General features: G+C 37.0%; 1 protein-coding gene across 1 annotated transcript; it reads left to right on the forward strand.

The window, feature by feature from the left end:
* Positions 1 to 10,439: 10,439 nt before the first annotated feature.
* On the forward strand, positions 10,440 to 19,893 carry LOC121416464 (cytochrome P450 2C15-like). The gene is made up of 7 exons (XM_041609964.1): positions 10,440 to 10,609; positions 11,730 to 12,055; positions 15,978 to 16,129; positions 16,835 to 17,448; positions 18,253 to 18,580; positions 19,312 to 19,509; positions 19,851 to 19,893. Exons 2-6 carry the CDS (start codon positions 11,823 to 11,825, stop codon positions 19,488 to 19,490), a joined length of 1,506 nt encoding a protein of 501 aa, XP_041465898.1. The 5' UTR covers positions 10,440 to 10,609; positions 11,730 to 11,822; the 3' UTR covers positions 19,491 to 19,509; positions 19,851 to 19,893.
* Positions 19,894 to 20,394: the final 501 nt, after the last annotated feature.

Raw genomic sequence — 20,394 nt, forward strand, 5'->3', positions numbered from 1 at the left:
GTATCGCTTTTGTTGGTGTGTCTGCCACACCGTAATCTATGGTGTATACGGGCAAAATGCATTTCGGTATCGGAAGAACACCATTTGTTTTATTTGTTTCTAATTTGTTTCTCTTGGAAAATTTGCAGGAGACATTGCTTTGTAAGTTACTGCTTTAATGAAGCTCTTGACCATGAATTCATGAATCATGATGAGTGTATACCTCAATCCATATTTTAACTTTAGTAAAAAAATATATCTTTTGGAGATCCTGAAGTGGCAAAACTGCATTCCCCGGCATTCCCGCCACTTATCAAAACCAGTTTGACTTGTATTATCAACTTGGAAAAAACAGATTTATGAGACATCAGTCAACATGTTTCCTGAAGAATTTTTTTTTTTGTTTATTTAAGCCTACGCCGAGAGGAGCCCTCCGAATTTACCCTATCCCCTCTCTGTATTTCGACATTTATAGAAAAAATATCGTGTTTTAAAGCCATCGGCAAGGCAAATTGCGTTTTTGGTATAATAAAGCAACTTTTATATCTATATATTTAAATCTATATTCATCATTATTGATATTATTATAAACATTATTAAAATTATTAAAGATATCATCATTATTAGGCTATGACCCAACAGAAGCATGCCTAGGATACCCTTTCTCCTTTTGGTTTTATGTATTCAAAGATAGTTTATTGTCTTTAAAACTCTTAAAAGATTTCTTTTGTTTGTATTGATATTTTGGAATAGATTGAGGAGAAAATACTCTACAATTGACATGTAGAGGAGCTGTGGTACATTGAAGAAAAGCCACACGTAAGCTCTAAACTACTCAAAGCCCTTTATTGATTCCACTCTGTTAAATTTAAATATTTCTAGAGCCCAATCGGAAGAAAGATGAATTTCTATATAGTGCACAGTAAAGTCACTTTACGTTCTCCTCTTTTGGAAAAAAAAACATAGAAGGCATTGTTTTATATCGCATGAAATAAGTTCGTGAATATGACCATGATGATGGTGGCCTGTCGAAGTTGCCCAACCCTTTATTTTGTTCTGACAATATATATTTAGAATATCGTCTAAATGAAGCCCTCATCTGGAAAAAGACACTTATTAAAGGCAGCATCTACATATAGGCCCTAGCATTGGGAAGCGGGGGCTGAGCACCCGCAAGATTTTCGGGGGGTAAGGGGGTGTGCTGCGTATGTTATTCTCCATAGACAGCACCCCCTGGAATTCCGGCAGATGTGACAAAACGAAAAAAAGAAGAAACGTTACCAAAATAACCTTCATTTTGTAGTGCAATCCTTTTTGTTTATTTGCTTGTTAAATTTCTTGATGTAAATATGAAATGCAAAAAAAAGTTCAGTGTAATATTTTGATCCCAGGAAATTTAACAAGCAAATAAACAAAAAGGATTGCACTACAAAATGAAGGTTATTTTGGTAACTTTTTTTCGGTTTTGTCACGTACATCTGCCAGAATTCCAGGGGGGCTGTCTATGGAAAATAATACACGCAGCACACCCCCCCCCCCGGAAATCTTGCGGGTGCTTCAGCCCCCCGCTTCCCAGTGCCAGGGCCTCCTCTATATAATGTAGATGCTGCCTTTAATAAGTGCCCTTTTCCAGATGAGGGCTTCATATTCTAAATATATATTGTCAAAACAAAATAAAGGGTTGGGCAACTTTGACAGTCCACCGTCATGTACACGAACTTATTTTATGCGATATAAAACATTTTTTTTTTCAATTTGTTTCCCTTCCACAGGGATTTTATTATTATTCAAACATAACAAGATATCTTTTCAATGACAAATCAAATTAATAACAACGAAATACAGTACAACAGTAATTGCAACAAATATATAAATTGAACTATCAGGTTCACATAATAGTAAACAATTTAAGAAACAAGCGAGGAGTAAATGAACAATAATATTCATATGATTGTACATGGAAAGGGAACTGAACAGATCACCTCATGTAAACTTGGCACGTAATTGAAACCATTTCTTTGTAAACTTTACCATTTTACAATTTGACTCTGCGATATATTTTTCATTCTTGAAATAATTCTGAAGAGCAAATTTGATATTATCAAAAACAGGTAATTGATGTTTTACTCTGTAAGTGTAAATCATTAGCCGTATCACTATCAATAAACAATTTAATGCATGATTACTTGAACCTCTTAAGCCAAATAATTTTTCTTTATTAGAGAAAAATATTCTATTTCCAGTTTTAAGAAATATCCATTGCTCAAACCTGTCCCATATATGTTTAATACATGTACATTCACAAAGTAGATGAGTGACTGTTTCACGGTGTACATTACAAAAGTACATTCTTTTTGTTGAGCTAAATTGATTTTAAACAATATTTCATTTGTATATAAAATGCGTTGCATTATTTTGAACTGAAACCAACGTAAATTCACATCGGTAGTACAACTGAATCCAATAGAGCAATACGACTGCCATTGCTTGTCATTCATATCGAATATACGGTTACACTTCGTAATTCCGAAGCTTCGTAATTCCGAAGGTTCTTTATTCCGAAGGTTCGTAATTCCGAAACACGTAAATTGCCTATACCTTGATGTTCGTTAATTCGAAAACGAAAAAGGGTTCGTTAATCCGAAAAATGAAAACCGGGAAAGCAGAGGCAGAAGCAAGGGGAGGGGGGCGGGGACACTTTTGCCGTTCAATTATTATGAGGATGGGAAGGAAAGGGCGGCCGAACGAATTTTCGTTGGGGGTAAAGCCAAAAAATGAAACTCATACGTCAAAATGGGCACTTTGGTGATATTTTCACCTTAAGATTATCATCTGCTTGAAGTCATTGTGTGTTTGATAGTGATTAAGTAGAGAAAAACTTTTTTGAAGTGACTTCTTATTATGGCAAAATGTATATTTAGGCTTTATTTTTCGGGAGAGAGTATATGAGCGAGCGGCTTGGTAAAACAAATTCAAAGGTGAAGTTGTATAACGTCTTTTTGTGGTCAATTATTCTTAAAATGGCATTATTGCGAGGTGTTGCGAGCGTGAATCACAAGCTAAAACTTTAGGTTATTTCAATAAAAAATGAAAATTAGTTTTTAAAAATCCGAGCAGATTTCTGCTGTCATTAAAAAGATGTGCATCTAACTAAAGAATTAACACGAGCGCAAAACGCGAGCTTAAACATACTGACCAGAAAAGGAACCTGTTAAAGAAAGCATTTAGTGACCTTTTTAGGATGCATATTTCACCAATCGAATGAGAGTGCGAAGCGCAAGCTGAAAATTTTCAATATTCCAGCCTGAAAACTTAACTTAACTTGCATACTTTAAAAAGAGTATTATATTTCGAAAAAACATGAAAGACGGCATATTTATTTTTGAAAAAGGAACTTTCCCATTTTGGAAAATATTAATTCCCCTGTTTTTTATTTCATTTTGATGCCCCCTGCCTCCCTCCCGGCGGATCCAACTTTCGTCAAATAGAGGGGGGGGGGGGATTTTTTTAGCCATATTTTCCTTGATCGGCAGTTTAAAGTTGATTTTTGTTTGTTTCTTTGAAAGGGTGGTCCTAACAGTCAAGAATCAGCTTTATCCTTATAAAATAAAGAAAATATGTAATAACATGATAAACCCTTTTTAAATAATGCGAGCGCGAGCTATATATTTTTGTTAATATGATGGGCAATATGTTTGTGATCTTCAAAGCGAGATGCTTATGTAACTAAATTTAGATAATAACTGCTAGCAAGAAGCGCGAACAGAATTCTTATATGCTCTGACCTGATCTAAAGGGGACATTTTAAGAACTTTTTGCAGTTAGCCATGAAGACGATGCGCGTTTTAACCAATGGCGGAACGTTTTTTTTTTGGGGGGGGGGGCAAAGCAAAAAAAAAGGGGCCAATAGGGGCAATTTGGTGCAAACGGATATTTTCACCATTAGATTATCATCTATGTAAAGAGGTTGTGTGTTTTGTAGTAACTAAATTGAGCACAATTTTTTAAGTGATCACTAAAGTGATATATTTACGTTTCATTTCTGCGAGCGTAGAGAGCAAGCGGTTTGGGGGAAAAAGTCAAATCTGAAGATGTAAAATTCACCTTTTTGGTCAATTACTGTTAAAAGGGCATCCTTGTGAGATGTTGCGAGCGAATCACGTGCTCAAACTTTTGGAAATTTCATGTGGGCCTAGAATGATAATATTGATATAGATATTATTTACCCAGGGAAGCCACTTCAGTTCTGAAAACTTTTCTCCCAGCTTTTATTATTTTTTTACAAGAATGCTTAGAATGTCCAGTTTTCATGTTGGAAAATCGGAAAAATTTGGCTCACGTTTCTCGCTCGCATCAAGTATTGTTTATTGAGGAACTCATTCTATTCCTGGTTACAAAAAAGAAGTATGATATGTCCATTTTTCAGGTTGGAATATCACAAATTTTAAGCTTGCGGTTCGCGCTCTCATTATTTAGTTCGTGAGATATATATTCTATTCATGAGTCACTAAATGCAGTCCTTAAAAGATTACTTTCTGAAGCCTGTTGCATAAAACTTTTTACCTGAGAAAACTCTGGTAAAAACTGAAAACTAAGGTTAGTCTGATTTCCGCCATTGACTTTAGCACAGGGCAAAACTCTTGTAAAAACAACCTGAGTTTTCTCAGGTAAAAAGTTTCATGCAACGGGCCCCAGGTCAGTATATAAACAAATTACATCTCTCCCTCTCATTACTTCTTTAGAAAGATACACATCTTTCTCACGATTACAAAAACTGCTCCGAATGCTCACTTTACGTCTTGTTACATGAAATGTCTACTAGTTTGAGCTTGCGATTCGCGCTTTCAACATCTCACAACGATCATTATTAGTATTATTTTTATTTTTATTACCAGCAGAAGCTGTTATTCAAAATGACATCCCCTCCAATACAAATCCTATTATCTAGATGTTACTCGCACGCTTCCAACACACTTGATCCCCTGCATCTTTAATTAAACCATTTGCTTATAGGCAGCAATTGCTCAGATAAAATCGAAATTAGCCTATGCTTGATCAGGGCGCCTATATTCTTAATGAAATACATGCTTTGGCCCCAACACACGCATGTATCATCGATCGTTATTACTATCATTGCATATCGTGTAATCTTGTAATGACAACATCGTTTTTGTTACCAAAATGAATTATTTTCATTTTCGGAAATACGAACCTTATTTCGTTTTCGGATTAACGAACCTTCGGAATTACGAACCTTATTTCTTTTTCGGATTAACGAACCTTCGGAATTACGAACCTTATTTCGTTTTCGGATTAACGAACCTTCGGAATTACGAACCTTATTTTGTTTTCGGATTAATGAACCTTCGGAATTACGAACCTTATTTCGTTTTCGGATTAACGAACCTTCGGAATTACGAACCTTATTTCGTTTTCGGATTGACGAACATTCGGAATTACGAACCTTCGGAATTACGAACCTTCGGAATAACCGAACCTTCGGAATTACGAAGCTTCGGAATTACGAATGTATGCGCTAAAGCGAGACCAAACAACCTCTATGTCACAGTCACACTCACGAATCCGACAATAAAGCGATCAGTGGTATGTCATTCGAGATAACACAATTCCAACACAATGGCTTCCATCGGCTTCTCGTATCGCTTTTGTTGGTGTGTCTGCCACAACGTATTATCTATGGTATATACGGGCAAAATGCATTTCGGTATCCGAAGAACACCATTCGTTTTATTTGTTTCTAATTTGTTTCTCTTGGAAAATTTACAGGAGACATTGCTTTACAGGTTACTGCTTTAATGAAGCTCTTGACCATGAATTCATGAATCATGATGAGTTTATACCTCAATCTATATTTTAACTTTATTAAAATATATATCTTTTGGAGACCCCGAAGTGGCAAAACTGCATTCCCCCGGCATTCCCGTCAAACCAGTTTGACTTGTATTATCGACTTGGAAAGACAGATGTATAAGACACCAGTCAACATGTTTCCTGAAGATTTTTTTGTTGTTGTTTATTTAAGCCTACGCCGATGGGAGCTCTCCGAATTTACCCCATCCCTTCTCCTTATTTCGACATTAATGAAAAAATATCGTGTTTTAAAGCCATCAGCAACGCAACTTGCGTTTATTGGTATAATAAAGCAACTTTTATGTCTGTGTTTTATATTTGTCACTATTGATATTATTATTACTATAATTATTATTATTATTATAAGGACCCCATTGGAAATAAGCCATCTCGGCTTTCATGGGCAAGGTTTACACTTCTGTTCATATTTGTTCATAGTTACCTGACAAATAAAATCAATCAAGCAATTACTATTATTATTATTATTATTATTATTATTACTATTATCATTATTATTGTTCTGTAGTTTGTACACTGTAAAAACTGTGGTGTTAAAACTGACACCAATTGGTGTTAATAGAGGACCACACCCTGAGGTGTTAAAATAACACCCTAGAGATAGAACATAACACCAAAGAGTGTAAATGTAACAACCATAGGTGTTGTAATAACACCTATAGGTGTAAAACTCGCATACATTCGTAATTCCGAAGCTTCGTAATTCCGAAGGTTCGGTTATTCCGAAGGTTCGTATTTCCGAAGGTTCGTATTTCCGAAGGTTCGTAATTCCGAAGGTTCGTCAATCCGAAAACGAAATAAGGTTCGTAATTCCGAAGGTTCGTCAATCCGAAAACGAAATAAGGTTCGTAATTCCGAAGGTTCGTTAATCCGAAAACGAAATAAGGTTCGTAATTCCGAAGGTTCGTTAATCCGAAAACAAAATAAGGTTCGTAATTCCGAAGGTTCGTTAATCCGAAAACGAAATAAGGTTCGTAATTCCGAAGGTTCGTTAATCCGAAAACGAAATAAGGTTCGTTAATCCGAAAACGAAATAAGGTTCGTTAATCCGAAAATTAAATATGGTTCGTATTTCCGAAAATGAAAATAATTCATTTTGGTAACAAAAACGATGTTGTCATTACAAGATTACACGATATTATGCAATGATAGTAATAACGATCGATGATGTGTGTTGGGGCCAAAGCATGTATTTCATTAAGAATGGCGCCCTGATCAAGCATAGGCTAATTTCGATTTTATCTGAGCAATTGATGCCTATAAGCAAATGGTTTAATTAAAGATGCAGGGGATCAAGTGTGTTGGAAGCGTGCGAGCAACCTCTAGATAATAGGATTTGTATTGGAGGGGATGTCATTTTTAATAACAGCTTCTGCTGGTAATAAAAATAAAAATAATACTAATAATGATCCATGTGAGATGTTGAAAGCGCGAATCGCAAGCTGAAACTAGTAGACATTTCATGTAACAAGACGTGAAGTGAGCATTCGGAGCATTTTTTGTAATCATGAGAAAGATGTGTATCTTTCTAAAGAATTAATGCGAGGGCGAGTTGTAATTTGTTTATATACTGACCTGGGGCCCGTTGCATGAAACTTTTTACCTGAGAAAACTCAGGTTGTTTTTACAGGAGTTTTTGCCCTGTGCTAAAGTAATTGGCGGAAATCAGACTAACCTTAGTTTTCAGTTTTTACCAGAGTTTTATCAGGTAAAAAGTTTTATGCAACAGGCTTCAGAAAGTAATCTTTTAAGGACTGCATTTAGTGACTCATGAATAGAATATATATCTCACGAACTATATAATGAGAGCGCGAACCGCAAGCTTAAAATTTGTGATATTCCAACCTGAAAACTGGACATTTCATACTTCTTTTTTGTAACCAGGAATAGAATGAGTTCCTCAATAAACAATACTTGATGCGAGCGAGAAACGTGAGCCAAATTTTTCCGATTTTCCAACCTGAAAACTGGACATTCTATAACATTCTTGGATGATAATCTAATGGTGAAAATATCCGTTTGCACCAAATTGCCCCTATTGGCCCCTTTTTTTACTTTGCCCCCCCCCCAAAAAAAAATACGTTCCGCCGCCATTGGCTAAAACACGCATCGTCTTCATGGCTAACTGCAAAAAGTTCTTAAAATGTCCCCTTTAGATCAGATCAGAGCTTATATATTTAAAAATTCTGTTCGCGCTTCTTGCTAGCAGTTATTATCTAAGTTTAGTTACATAGGCATCTCGCTTTGAAGATCACAAACATATCGCCCATCATATTAACAAATATAGCTCGCGCTCGCATTGTTTAAAAAGGGTTTATCATGTTATTACATATTTACTTTATTTTATAAGGATAAAGCTAATTATTGACTGTTAGGACTACCCTTTCAAAGAAACAAACAAAAATAAACTTTAAACTGCCGATCAAGGAAAATATGGCTAAAAAAATCCCCCCCTCTATTTGACGAAAGTTGGATCCGCCGGGAGGGAGGCAGGGGGCATCAAAAATGTAATAAAAAACAGGGGAATTAATATTTTCCAAAATGGGAAAGTTCCTTTTTCAAAAATAAATATGCCGTTTTTCATGTTTTTTCGAAATAAAATACTCTTTTTAAAGTATACAAGTTAAGTTAAGTTTTCAGGCTGGAATATTGAAAATTTTCAGCTTGCGCTTCGCACTCTCATTCGATTGGTGAAATATGCATCCTAAAGAGGTCACTAAATGCTTTCTTTAACAGGTTCCTTTTCTGGTCAGTATGTTTAAGCTCGCGTTTTGCGCTCGTGTTAATTCTTTAGTGAGATGCACATCTTTTTAATGACAGCAGAAATCTGCTCGGATTTTTAAAAACTAATTTTCATTTTTTATTGAAATAAACTAAAGTTTTAGCTTGTGATTCACGCTCGCAACACCTCGCAATAATGCCATTTTAAGAATAACTGACCACAAAAAACGTTATACAACTTCACCTTTGAATTTGTTTTACCAAGCCGCTCGCTCATTATACTCTCTCCCGAAAAATAAAGCCTAAATATACATTTTGCCATAATAAGAAGTCACTTCAAAAAAGTTATTCTCTACTTAATCACTATCAAACAGGCAATGACTTCAAGCAGATGATAATCTTAAGGTGAAAATATCACCACAGTCCCAATTTTGACGTATGAGTTTCATTTTTTGGCTTTACCCCCAACGAAAATTCGTTCGGAAGGCCCTTGCCTTCCCATCCTCATATGATAATTGAACGGCAACAGTGTCCCCCGCCCCCCTCTCCTTGCCTCTGCCTCTGCTTTCCCGGTTTTCATTTTTCGGATTAACGAACCTTATTTTGTTTTCGAATTAACGAACCTTATTTTGTTTTCGGATTAACGAACTTTATTTCATTTTCGGATTAACGAACCTTCGGAAAAACGAACCTTATTTTGTTTTCGGATTAACGAACCTTATTTCGTTTTCGGATTAACGAACCTTCGGAAAAACGAACCTTATTTTGTTTTCGGATTAACGAACCTTATTTCGTTTTCGGATTAACGAACCTTCGGAAAAACGAACCTTATTTCGTTTTCGGATCAACGAACCTTCGGAATAACGAACCTTTTTTCGTTTTCGGATTAACGAACCTTCGGAACAACGAACCTTATTTCGTTTTCGGATTAACGAACCTTCGGAACAACGAACCTTATTTCGTTTTCGGATTATCGAACCTTCGGAATAACGAATCGTCGGAATTACGCCACAAATGTTCGGATTAACGAACCCTTTTTCGTTTTCGGATTAACGAACATCGAGGTATAGGCAATTTATGTGTTTCGGAATTACGAACCTTCGGAATAAAGAACCTTCGGAATTACGAAGCTTCGGAAATACGAAGTGTAACGGTCTCGCTTTAGCGCAATATCACGTCATACATTTTGACATATTTGCCCTCTTTATAAGCAAATTGAGACACCAATACTGTCATGAAGCATATCGATGTTTTCGCTAATATATTCTCTTTCATGTAGAATGTTGACATTGTGTATTAATTGCTGTTATTTATAAAACAGTTCAGGATTCATGAAAAAATACTCTGTTTTGAATTATGATTTGACTAATTTATGCAAATTAGGTAATAATAAACAAGGATATCCCAATCATATTATGACAATTTTCTTCCCTTTCTTACCCTAAGTCTTTATTTCCAATTTTAGGGCAGTTCTGGTAAATATATAATCTTAAATACTTGTTTTCACTTTATCGACATAATATGCAAATTTATGCAAATTACTTGCTTATTTGCATAGATACAGCGTGTCTCTTTGGATGAATCTTTTTCTTTTGACTCAAGGAACATTTGTGCCAAGTGGGACATTTGTACTCAAAATTGCAGCGTTCACCCCTTTTTTGCAGTCAACAAGTCTACTATAATAATGAATTACATGCGTGAATATTCACAACTGAATCGTACGACCATGGTACGACCCTCATAAATAAAAGCCACAACGAGAGAGCGAGAGAGACAACTGTTCCACGTTTACTTAAGCTATATTTGTTCAATGACGTGCATGCACGTGCTTAGAATAATCGGTCTTCACTGTCACATGACGATCAATACGTCAGCGACCCTATACAAACGATGCTAGACGCTTGACGTCTTCCAAAAGTAAAGATTAAATTCCAAATAAAAGATGAGAACGTTCGTTGTTAACTCCATTCATTTATGGGATCTGATCTCGATCCTCTGAGGGACTTACGGCAGAGAGAGGGTGAGTACAGATGCTTTACTTTTGTGTCATCCTGGAGTTATGTTTTTTTTATTATTATGTGATGAGTTCTGTTCTTAGTTTAGCATCATATTCTGCATCCCGGGGGCCACTTACATTGACGATCGGATACCATGTGCGACCCAAAAAAAAACACGTAAAAAGGATGTCTTTTTCACGCGAGGTGTAGAGCTGGGGTCGTACTAAACCAAATAAGGTAAAACCAACGACCGAAGGTACATTTTTAGAATATGGAAATTACGTGTTTAGGATGCTTTTCGAGATCCCATGGTCGCGCATGGTATCCAATCGTGAATGGAAGTGCCCCCCCCCCCCTCCGGGTTCTGCATAAGGACATCTGAATACATGACAGGCCTATGTGATGCCAATCTTTGAAATACGAGGTGTAGGGAAAAAACACAACCTGTTTCATCAGATAGATATTATCAGTGGCAATATGAACTTTGATAGTATTTGAGAAAAAAAAATCGTCGCATATGATTATGTGTTCTGATTGTATTTGTATTATGGATCGGCAACGATCCATAACATGGAAATGCATGCCAAAACAAAGAGGTATATATAGGCCGTGGTGGTTGACTTCCACTACATATCATTGTGTCACCTGCAGTTTGGGACATAATGATATACCAATTAGACTGCATTTAAGCATCCTTTATACAACTATATACGCCCTATGTACATGTCTTTATTACGACAGGTCTCAGTGGGAGAAAGCCAATGAATTGGGCCCGCAAACGGGTCAGGGAAGAATACTATCAGTTGAATGACTTTTCTTTAGGGGGGTGGCCGAAATACATGTAAATCTGGCCTCTGGGTCAGTAAAGCCACTCCAACCAGGTCTGTTCTTTATGTGCATTGATAAGTCAGCATAACAATGACGCCATATGCATGGGCTGCTAAGTTGTATATTAGGACTATATTATATGCAGTGTTATCCTCACCATCGGCACAGTGCCATTGTAATCAATATTAACGTTAAGGTGTCATTATACGATCATCATTATTACCATCAACATTATTGTCATCTCCGCCATAATTTCCGTCATCACCACATAGCATTTCATATTCTCTTTGTTCGCTTGTTTGTATACTGAGCCAGATTTCGGAGAGAAAAAAAAATCAACCTCGAGACAAACGGACGATACGTGACCACATCCTCTATCGGTAGATTTAATCGAACAACTCTGCCATCATGATCGCAGACCTGGCCCATGGCGTCTTCGACTTCGGTTCCAGTAGTATTCTGCTCGGAATAACAACATCACTTCTTGTGGTTTGGCTGATGAAATGGGTTTCGAAACGAAGGAAGATAAATCGGCCCCCGGGACCGATGCCTGTGCCATGGCCCCTTCATATCATCGGTGATCTGGTTATGTTGGCTCAAGGTACCACTCCCGTAGCAATGATCTGTGAACTTAATAAGAGGTAATTTAACCAACTAATAACTATTATTATCTTCTACTCATTTCGTGTTCCACTTTTAGTCCATCTATCTGTCCCAGGCCTTTGTGTCGAAACAAAAAAAATCAAAGAATAAGAACAAAGAAAGTTTGAGAAAATCGGACAAATAATGAGAAAGTTAAGAGCATTTGAATATTACAATCACTAATGCTATGGAGATCCTCCCATTGGCAATGCGACAAGGAAGTGTGATGTCACATGTGAACAACTTTCCCTTTGATGGAGTATGAAATACCCTCAAAATGTCTCTTTTTGCTTTTTCTTATGGTGATGCAAACTCTTTATCCGTGATGTATTCTTTAAAAGTCTGTATTACATGCCCTCCTGTAGAAATAACACATGATCTACTGATAGATGTGATAAAAGAGGCAATTTAAGTGAAATATATAAGTCATGGGGAGAGTTGTTTACAAGTGGTGACAGCACACATATTTGTCGCATTGCCAATTTGAGGATCTCCACAGCATTAGTAATCGCAATATTCAAATGCTCATAACTTTCTCATTATTTGTCCGCAAACTTTCGTTGATCTGTTTCTTCGATTTTTCTGTTTTCACACAAGCTATCTTGTTCCAAAGGTTTCATTCTCCTTTAATGAAATCAGTATCGGATGGCCTGGTTTCACATGAATTGGACCATTCCACACTGATTCAATAATTAATGGGGCTAATTATGTTTATAATGCATGGCCATACACGTATTCTACCGGTTCATGATAGATTTCGGGTGTGGACGTTATGTTATCACGTGCAGAGGCGTCGATCCTGGGGGGGGGAGGCAGGGGGCGATCGCCCCACCAATGAAAATATTGGGGGGCAAATATATCATTTTGCCCCCCCCCCCCAATAATTCCGGATATGGCAAAAAAAACCAAGATTGTAATGTTCAGCAAGCGAGAATGAGATACACAACTCGTTCTTTATTTAAAATCGTGCTCAAAATGCCCGCTTTTCTGATTGGAATATAAAAATTTTCAGCTCGCGCTTCGCGCTCGCATCATTTCTGTAGCAAAAACCCATACTTTTCATGATTAAATAGGTGAATGCAAATGTCCCGTTTTCACTTTAAAGCCTCAAAAGAACACCTGCTTCGATTTGCAATCATCTTTTTTTTATACATATCTTGTTCTTTATCAAAAACGTCCATTAAACTCATTTTTTTCAGATCGAAAAATTAAAATTTTCAGCTCGCGCTTCGCGCTCGCATCTATTCTTCTTTTAGATACCAATCTTTATCATTGGTTCCAAAAATGCTTAGAATATAAAGCTTTCAGGTCAGAATATCATTTTTTTAGCTCACTCTCGGCACTCGTACTAATAACTGTACATGTGTAGTGAGATATGTATCCTCCTCATGAGTTACTACAACAAACAGTTCTAAACAGGCACGCTTTTCCTGTCAGTATACTATAGGTTTTCCCGTCCAATTTCATCAGATTTGCAATTAAATTAATGAAAGGACGTTCAAATTCGAAATATTTCGTCCACCCTCTTCACACATAGTTCATTTTCATTCATTTAGCATTCAATTCCGTTCTATATCATTCCTTTGAATTTTGTAGAAATTCAATTTAGAGAGAAGTTTGTTTAAATTAATGGCCCTAAGGTGTCATTTAATTTCGCGACGACGAACTGATCGTTTAATTTCGCCTAAAACACCATTTTCAATTTCATTTATCGGCACACATATTTGCACTTTAAACTTCCAAATTCAGATATTATGTTTCTGTATTCATTTTTTTTTCAAACTTTACCCTATACTTCTATTTTTTGCGGATCTTTTCAGTTAGAATCATTTTATTCCAATATGTTTGATAAAGACGTAATTCATGCAACACTTATAGGATATGGTTGTAAACGCTTATTCTTTTAGTGATTGATGAGTGGGTGCAGGGGCGGATCCAGGATTTCCCAAAAGGGGGCACATTTTCCGGAGGAATTTGACGAGTAAAAAAAGGATTTTTAACCAAAGAATAAGGGTATTCCGTCCACGAAAAAAAAAGTTAATTGTGCCTCTAAAGGGGGGGGGGGGGGGCACGAGTCGGCTGTGTCCTTACCTGGATCCGCCATTGAGTGAGTCGATGACCTAGTATGCCAATGGTAGGTATTTTTTCTTCATCATCTTGTTCTTTTTTATTTTACATAATTGTATCTAATTTAAATCGTTTTGGGGAAGGTATGGGTATCATGGTACTGACCACAGTTATGAAAGTGGAACAAAAACGAGTTTTTGTCCCAATGATGGTCTGTCAGATGTAAAATTCAATAAAATTTTGAACATCCAATTTAGGAGTAAAACCCATTTCCATAATCATTCAAAAGAAGTAAAAAAAACAACAACAACGAAAAACACTGTCCATATCTTGTAAGTGATTGCATATTAATTATTTTGAATTCCTAAACGTTCGCAAGGAAGGTACCGGTGCGAATTTGAAAACACGACTCAGCTATTTTAATTTGATCGTTCTTTATAAATGTTTAAATGAAATAACTATGAAATCGCGTGCCAGCAGAATTAAATTAAATTAAGTATTTGGCTATTTAAATGCTGATCTCATAGGTCATTCAAATTAGCTGCAAATTGAATTATTACATCATTAAATCGGTTGAAATTTTGACGAAATTGGACGGGAAAACCTATAAAAAATAATCATCTGAAAAATGGATCGACGCCCCTGATCACGTGATATCAAAATATGGTCTATATAGCCATTGATTCAAAATAAATGAAATGTAAAATATGTCGCATTTTATTACCCCATTACCACTTGAACTAACTTGAATCATAAAATAGACAATATTTACACTATCTGGGCCAAAATTTCTTTTCAAGTGTCGTGACTTGACTTATATATATCTGGGAGAACTTCAATCTCATAGTAAATTCACCATGTCAGCATTTCCATAATTCAAGTAGGCAAATGGACGAGCTTGCTGATGTTACATTGAACTCGGCACAACATATCTCGCCATCAAATGCCTATAGCTAGCATAATAACAATAATGATAATAATACAATAATAATAGGCATTTATACAGCACCATTTTTAAAGAAATATTCTATATACACAATTTTAGGTGAATAGTAGGTCACGTATGATAATATCTTGGATTCCTGCACGAACAATCTTATTTGAAAAAGCAATCGTGCTCACAACGATCTGGTGGGCTTATGTTAACTGAAACAACGAGAAAAGTTTCCTTCCAAAGGGTTGGATCTATATAAAAAGTCTGTAATACAGTGTGTATCACAACTGGGCGTTGTGGCGTGCCCCTGTAATCCAAGCTACGTGGTAAAGTTACAAATTGATGCAGAAGTTCGAGGTTCGAACCCTGGACACGTTTTTTGGATGGTGACGTTAAAGGTCTGTCCCAGACGTAAATAATCATATCAGGGGGGTGTTTCACAAAGATTTAAGTATGACTTAGGTCGCACTTAAATGTCGACGCGTACATGATATGCAACGCGCAATCTTATTGATCAATACGCAGTAGTGCGCGTCCTCCTGGCATGATCTGACCAATGATGTCATGCCTTTTATACTGCGCGCAACTAGACATTTAAGTGCGACTCTAAGTCATACTTAAATCTCTGTGAATCACCCCCCTGATTGATACACGTCTGAAAAAACTCAAAAACACACACACACACACGCATCAGGGTGGGGGGCTGAATTGTCCAAAAGTTTTGGAAGAAAAAAGTTCCTTCTTTCCTGGGGGATCCTGAATATAGGGGAAGATTGATCCCGAATGGTTGTTACAGTTTGCAACTGTTCCGACGGCATACGATGATTAACGTTGCATTCAACACGGGATACACATTTGGACGTCCCTGACGAATCTATATTTTGAAGAGATGATAAAACAGTCACATTTTATTTTGTCAGATACGGTGATGTCGTGTGTCTGGACAATGGCGGGACTCGTTACATAATTCTTGCTAGTCCCGAGGTCGTTAATGAGGCACTTGTCAAACAAGCCGCGGTAACATCTGGTAGAGAAGAAGCATGGGAATTTAAAGCTGTCTCTCAGTATCATGGTAAGTGTCGATCCTGCAATTCGTTGTCATCCACTGTTAGAATTGTAGATGACTTGGGCCCCGTCTGACAAAGAGTATACGATTGATCCAATCAGTCGTAACTCTATGGAAATCCACCAGTGTCATTTTTTTTCTACAGCAAATTTGCAAAATGTTCTTTGCAAACAAAGGAGAACACACCAAATTGTCAAGAAATCAATTATGGATATACATTCATATACAGAAATCTTTTTAACAAACATGTATTTTTTATGTTGACTTTGCTGGCTTTCCATAGTTTTGATTGATCGGATCAATCGCAACTCTTTGTAAGATTGGCCCCGGTACATAATACGCCCATGATAAATCTGGGTTAGTGTAGTTAGGTATCACATTTCTGATCATACTTATAACTATACGCTTAAATTATATTATCATAAGTTTTCACCATCACCAGAATTAATATCATTTCTATTCGTTTCATTACTCTTATTAATGATGATTATTTTTACTGTAGGCCTATATCATCTTTGCTTCTGTTCTTGTAATTCCATCGTTAATCATATTAATAATCATTAATGATAATAATTATTCTCACTAGTGTTGTTAATGTTATTCCCTTTTTTGAAAATTTGTTGTAAAATGATATACTCAGTCAAATGAGAAATAAAATATGCATTTAATATTTTATGTGCAGTAAAAAATCTTTTCCCAATCTTGTGTTAGGTGGGATCATATTCTCGGAAGGGGAAGAATGGATACAGCACCGACGTTTTGGTCTCGCAGCGCTTCGTAACTTCGGAATGGGCAAAAAATCCCTTGAAAACTCTATCAACGAAGAAGCTCGAATGTTCAATGAAATTTTGTCGGAGAAGATTGGTAAACCATTCGATCCTTTCTTCGCCGTCAACAATGCTGTCTCAAACATAATCTGCGCCATTACGTTCGGCCAGCGATTCGAATATTCGGATCCAAAATTCAAGGACATGATAAAACGGATAAATTTCTTTGTGGCTGATGATCCACCGCAAGCCTTGTCTAATCTCCCCACCTTCATCGACAACGCTCGTAGAAGAAATATTAGGGCAATCCGAAAGTACTTAGAGGACGAAGTCATGGAGCACAAGACAACTTATGATTCGAATCATGTCAGAGATGTCATCGATTTATACTTGAAGGAAATAAACCGTGCGCGGGAAGCAGGCGAGAAATGTGAACTGGATTTGTCAAAGGCATGGCCGTTAGTTTTCGATTTCTTCCTGGCGGGAACGGAAACGACATCGACAACGCTACTTTGGGCTTTCCTCTTTATGGCAGGCCGTCCGGAAATTCAAAAGAAGGTAAGGATGAGAAAGCAGTTGGTGACTAGCGTCCTGGAATGGAATACATGTAGAATAAGGGGTATTATTATCGTCTTCCATTATAAGAGTTACTACAGGGGTGACGCGATCGAGACTTGAATTTCCATTAAAATTTGAAAGAAATAAGACTTATGACTTTTCTATTTGTCCTTCAAAAGTTTAAACATTAATTGGAGAGAAAGAATTTGTATCATCCTCCTTTGTTGACTAATAAACTTAAATACCCTTTTAGCTGAAGAATTCAAATGCCATAGAAGACATGTATAAGAGAACCACCTAGGCCGGTGTGTGGGGGAGACTGAAAGAAAATAAAAAGTCTACATACGTTCACCGTCAGGAAATTGTTTCTGGTATTTTCATCCGTCTAAATCATAATGGTCCGCCCTTTTGACAGCCTGTGGCAGGGTTTTAAGGCACTCTTCAAGTCTGCAGGTCGTAACGGCTCACAATAGGTCTATAACGTTTCACTTCATATATTACCACTCTCAAAAGACACCCTATTGGACAGCTGACTGTAGTTGTGTAATATTGCTGGTATAATTTACAACAGAAATATTGCACAATAAATTTAAATACGTTCCGAGTTGATATTTAGTTAATATAAAATACTCAGCTTATTTTGCAAAGGTAATACAATTTCTTACAATCGCCCGACAATCGAGTAATTTTTTGCTTTGGGAAAAAAAATGTTGTACAATCAATTGATTATCTATAATGTTACTCCATGAAAAATCGAAATATCGTGTTCTTTACGACGATTCTCCCCTTTCGATTTCTAATTAGATCGTAGCCGAGATCAATTCTGTAGTAGGATCAAGTGCCACGCCTCGATACGAAGATCGCAAATTGATGCCATACACAGAGGCAACGCTCATGGAGGTTCTTCGATATCGTCCAATTGCCCCTGACGGTGTCCCGCATCGGGCAACGTCCGATATGAAGGTCAAGGGTTACGACATCCTTGCTGGTGACAACCTCATGATGAACATTCTGTACATACACCATATTCCTGAGATATGGGGTGACCCGGAAGTGTTCCGACCTGAGCGTTTCTTGTCTGAGGATGGGAAGGCTGTTGTCAAACATGATGCCTACATGCCATTTGGAGCTGGTGAGGATAGTTCCAAAATCATTGTGTGTTCCTCCTTATTGAGCCTGTTTTTGATTGCCAAATAAATACTTGATATATTCTTCGAGAAACAAGTGGATATAAGATAAATAATTTGATCAATTGTGTTTTCTGATTTTTTTTTGGGGGGGGGACTCAGGTATAGGTCTAGTCCAGATTGGACCTTGTTGTTTGGAAGTGCCCTTTCCCAAAAGCTAACATAGAGGGCACACGTCTCCCAATCTCTAATCAGCGCCAGTCTACTCATCTTGTTGGGGAGTCAAGATGAGTAGATTGGCGCTGATTAGAGATTGGGAGACATGTGCCCTCTATGTTAGCTGTTGGGAAAGGGCACTTCCAAACAACAAGGTCCAATCTGGACTAGTATAGGTCCTCTGATTTCTGATACATCAAGAAAACTTTCCTTTACAATGATTTTAAATTTGTTATGAAAAACCTGAACAACAATTGTTCTTTTTGGCTAAAAACACAATTTAATTCGAAGTTTAATTTGAATTCAACCAAAGTTTATTCCTCTCATCCATGTGGATATCATTGTAATGATTATGTACGACCTGTATATATTGAAATTCCTACCAACAATTGGCAATTATACGACCGCTGTAAATCTTCTAGTTTATATTATTATGGCAGACATATTCTACCAAATATAAATCAACCATGGTTTCTTTAATCATAGCTAAAAGGTTTTCTTTTTTTCATTATTTCAATAGGGCGTCGAGTTTGTCTTGGTGAGCAATTAGCCAAAATGGAAATGTTCCTGTTCTTCACCAATGTTCTTCAGCGGTTCAGAATCACTTTGCCTCCTGGTGTGCAACCAAACTATGACTATGGTCATCGTATTACAACTCTGGTTCCAAAGGCATATGAACTCGTCTTGGAGGAGCGGTAGATTGTTACACGTCGTTTATTCGAAGCTTCGTTTTGTGTGTCTATTCATTCATTTTTAGTTGAAATACGATGCTCCGTTTTATATTAACACCTATACATATTCGGGGGGGGTTAAATATAACGTGAAGCTAAGGTTTCTCTGTCGTCACACGCAGTTCAGGTTCCAAAGTTTCATCCCGTTTCTCTATATTTTCTTGAAGTTAATTATTTACACCACAGTGGGCATCGTAACAGAGAGGACGGTTCGTAGAATAGATACAGTGCGCAATCGCGCCTCGCGATTTCACCATGAACCGTCCGCTCTGTTACGGTGCCCACTGTAGCGTAAATAATTCACTTCAAGAAAATATAAAGATACGGGATGAAACTTTGGAACCTCAACTATCGAACGAAGACACCGGTAAATAATTTGCTCACCTTGTAGGTGCACTTATTGCTGGTTTTAAAAAAAGTTTTTCTTTAATGCGTTTTCTGCAAAACTTACTTTCGCATCAAAGTGCGCAGAGAGGACGGTTCGTGGTGCGTGCGACGCTGTGATGAGGTTTGGTGTTCCGATTATTCATTGTTGAATTCGATGTTTAAATAGATTAGATAATTCGCAAAAAGAATGATGCCATTCAGGGATGTCGCATGAAAGCATCGCAAAGCTGGATGACACCCCGGGCGATTTTTTCATCGTTCGTGTTTCCCGAGACCGTCTTTGCTGAGATGATCGACAAGCTTATCGATAGGTTGTGCCCTTCTTGAATCGTTATAATCATTTTTCTTTTTGTTTCTTTTGAAAGTGTCTCTTTATGGGACGTAGATGGTCAACTACTAGTATCAGAGAAAGTATGACGTTTTTTAGAGCTATCAGTAAATAACATGGGAAATTTAAATAAAAGACTTTCTTTGACTTAGTATTG

This window comes from Lytechinus variegatus, chromosome 1, assembly GCF_018143015.1.
Source record: "Lytechinus variegatus isolate NC3 chromosome 1, Lvar_3.0, whole genome shotgun sequence".
NCBI lineage: Eukaryota > Metazoa > Echinodermata > Echinoidea > Temnopleuroida > Toxopneustidae > Lytechinus > Lytechinus variegatus.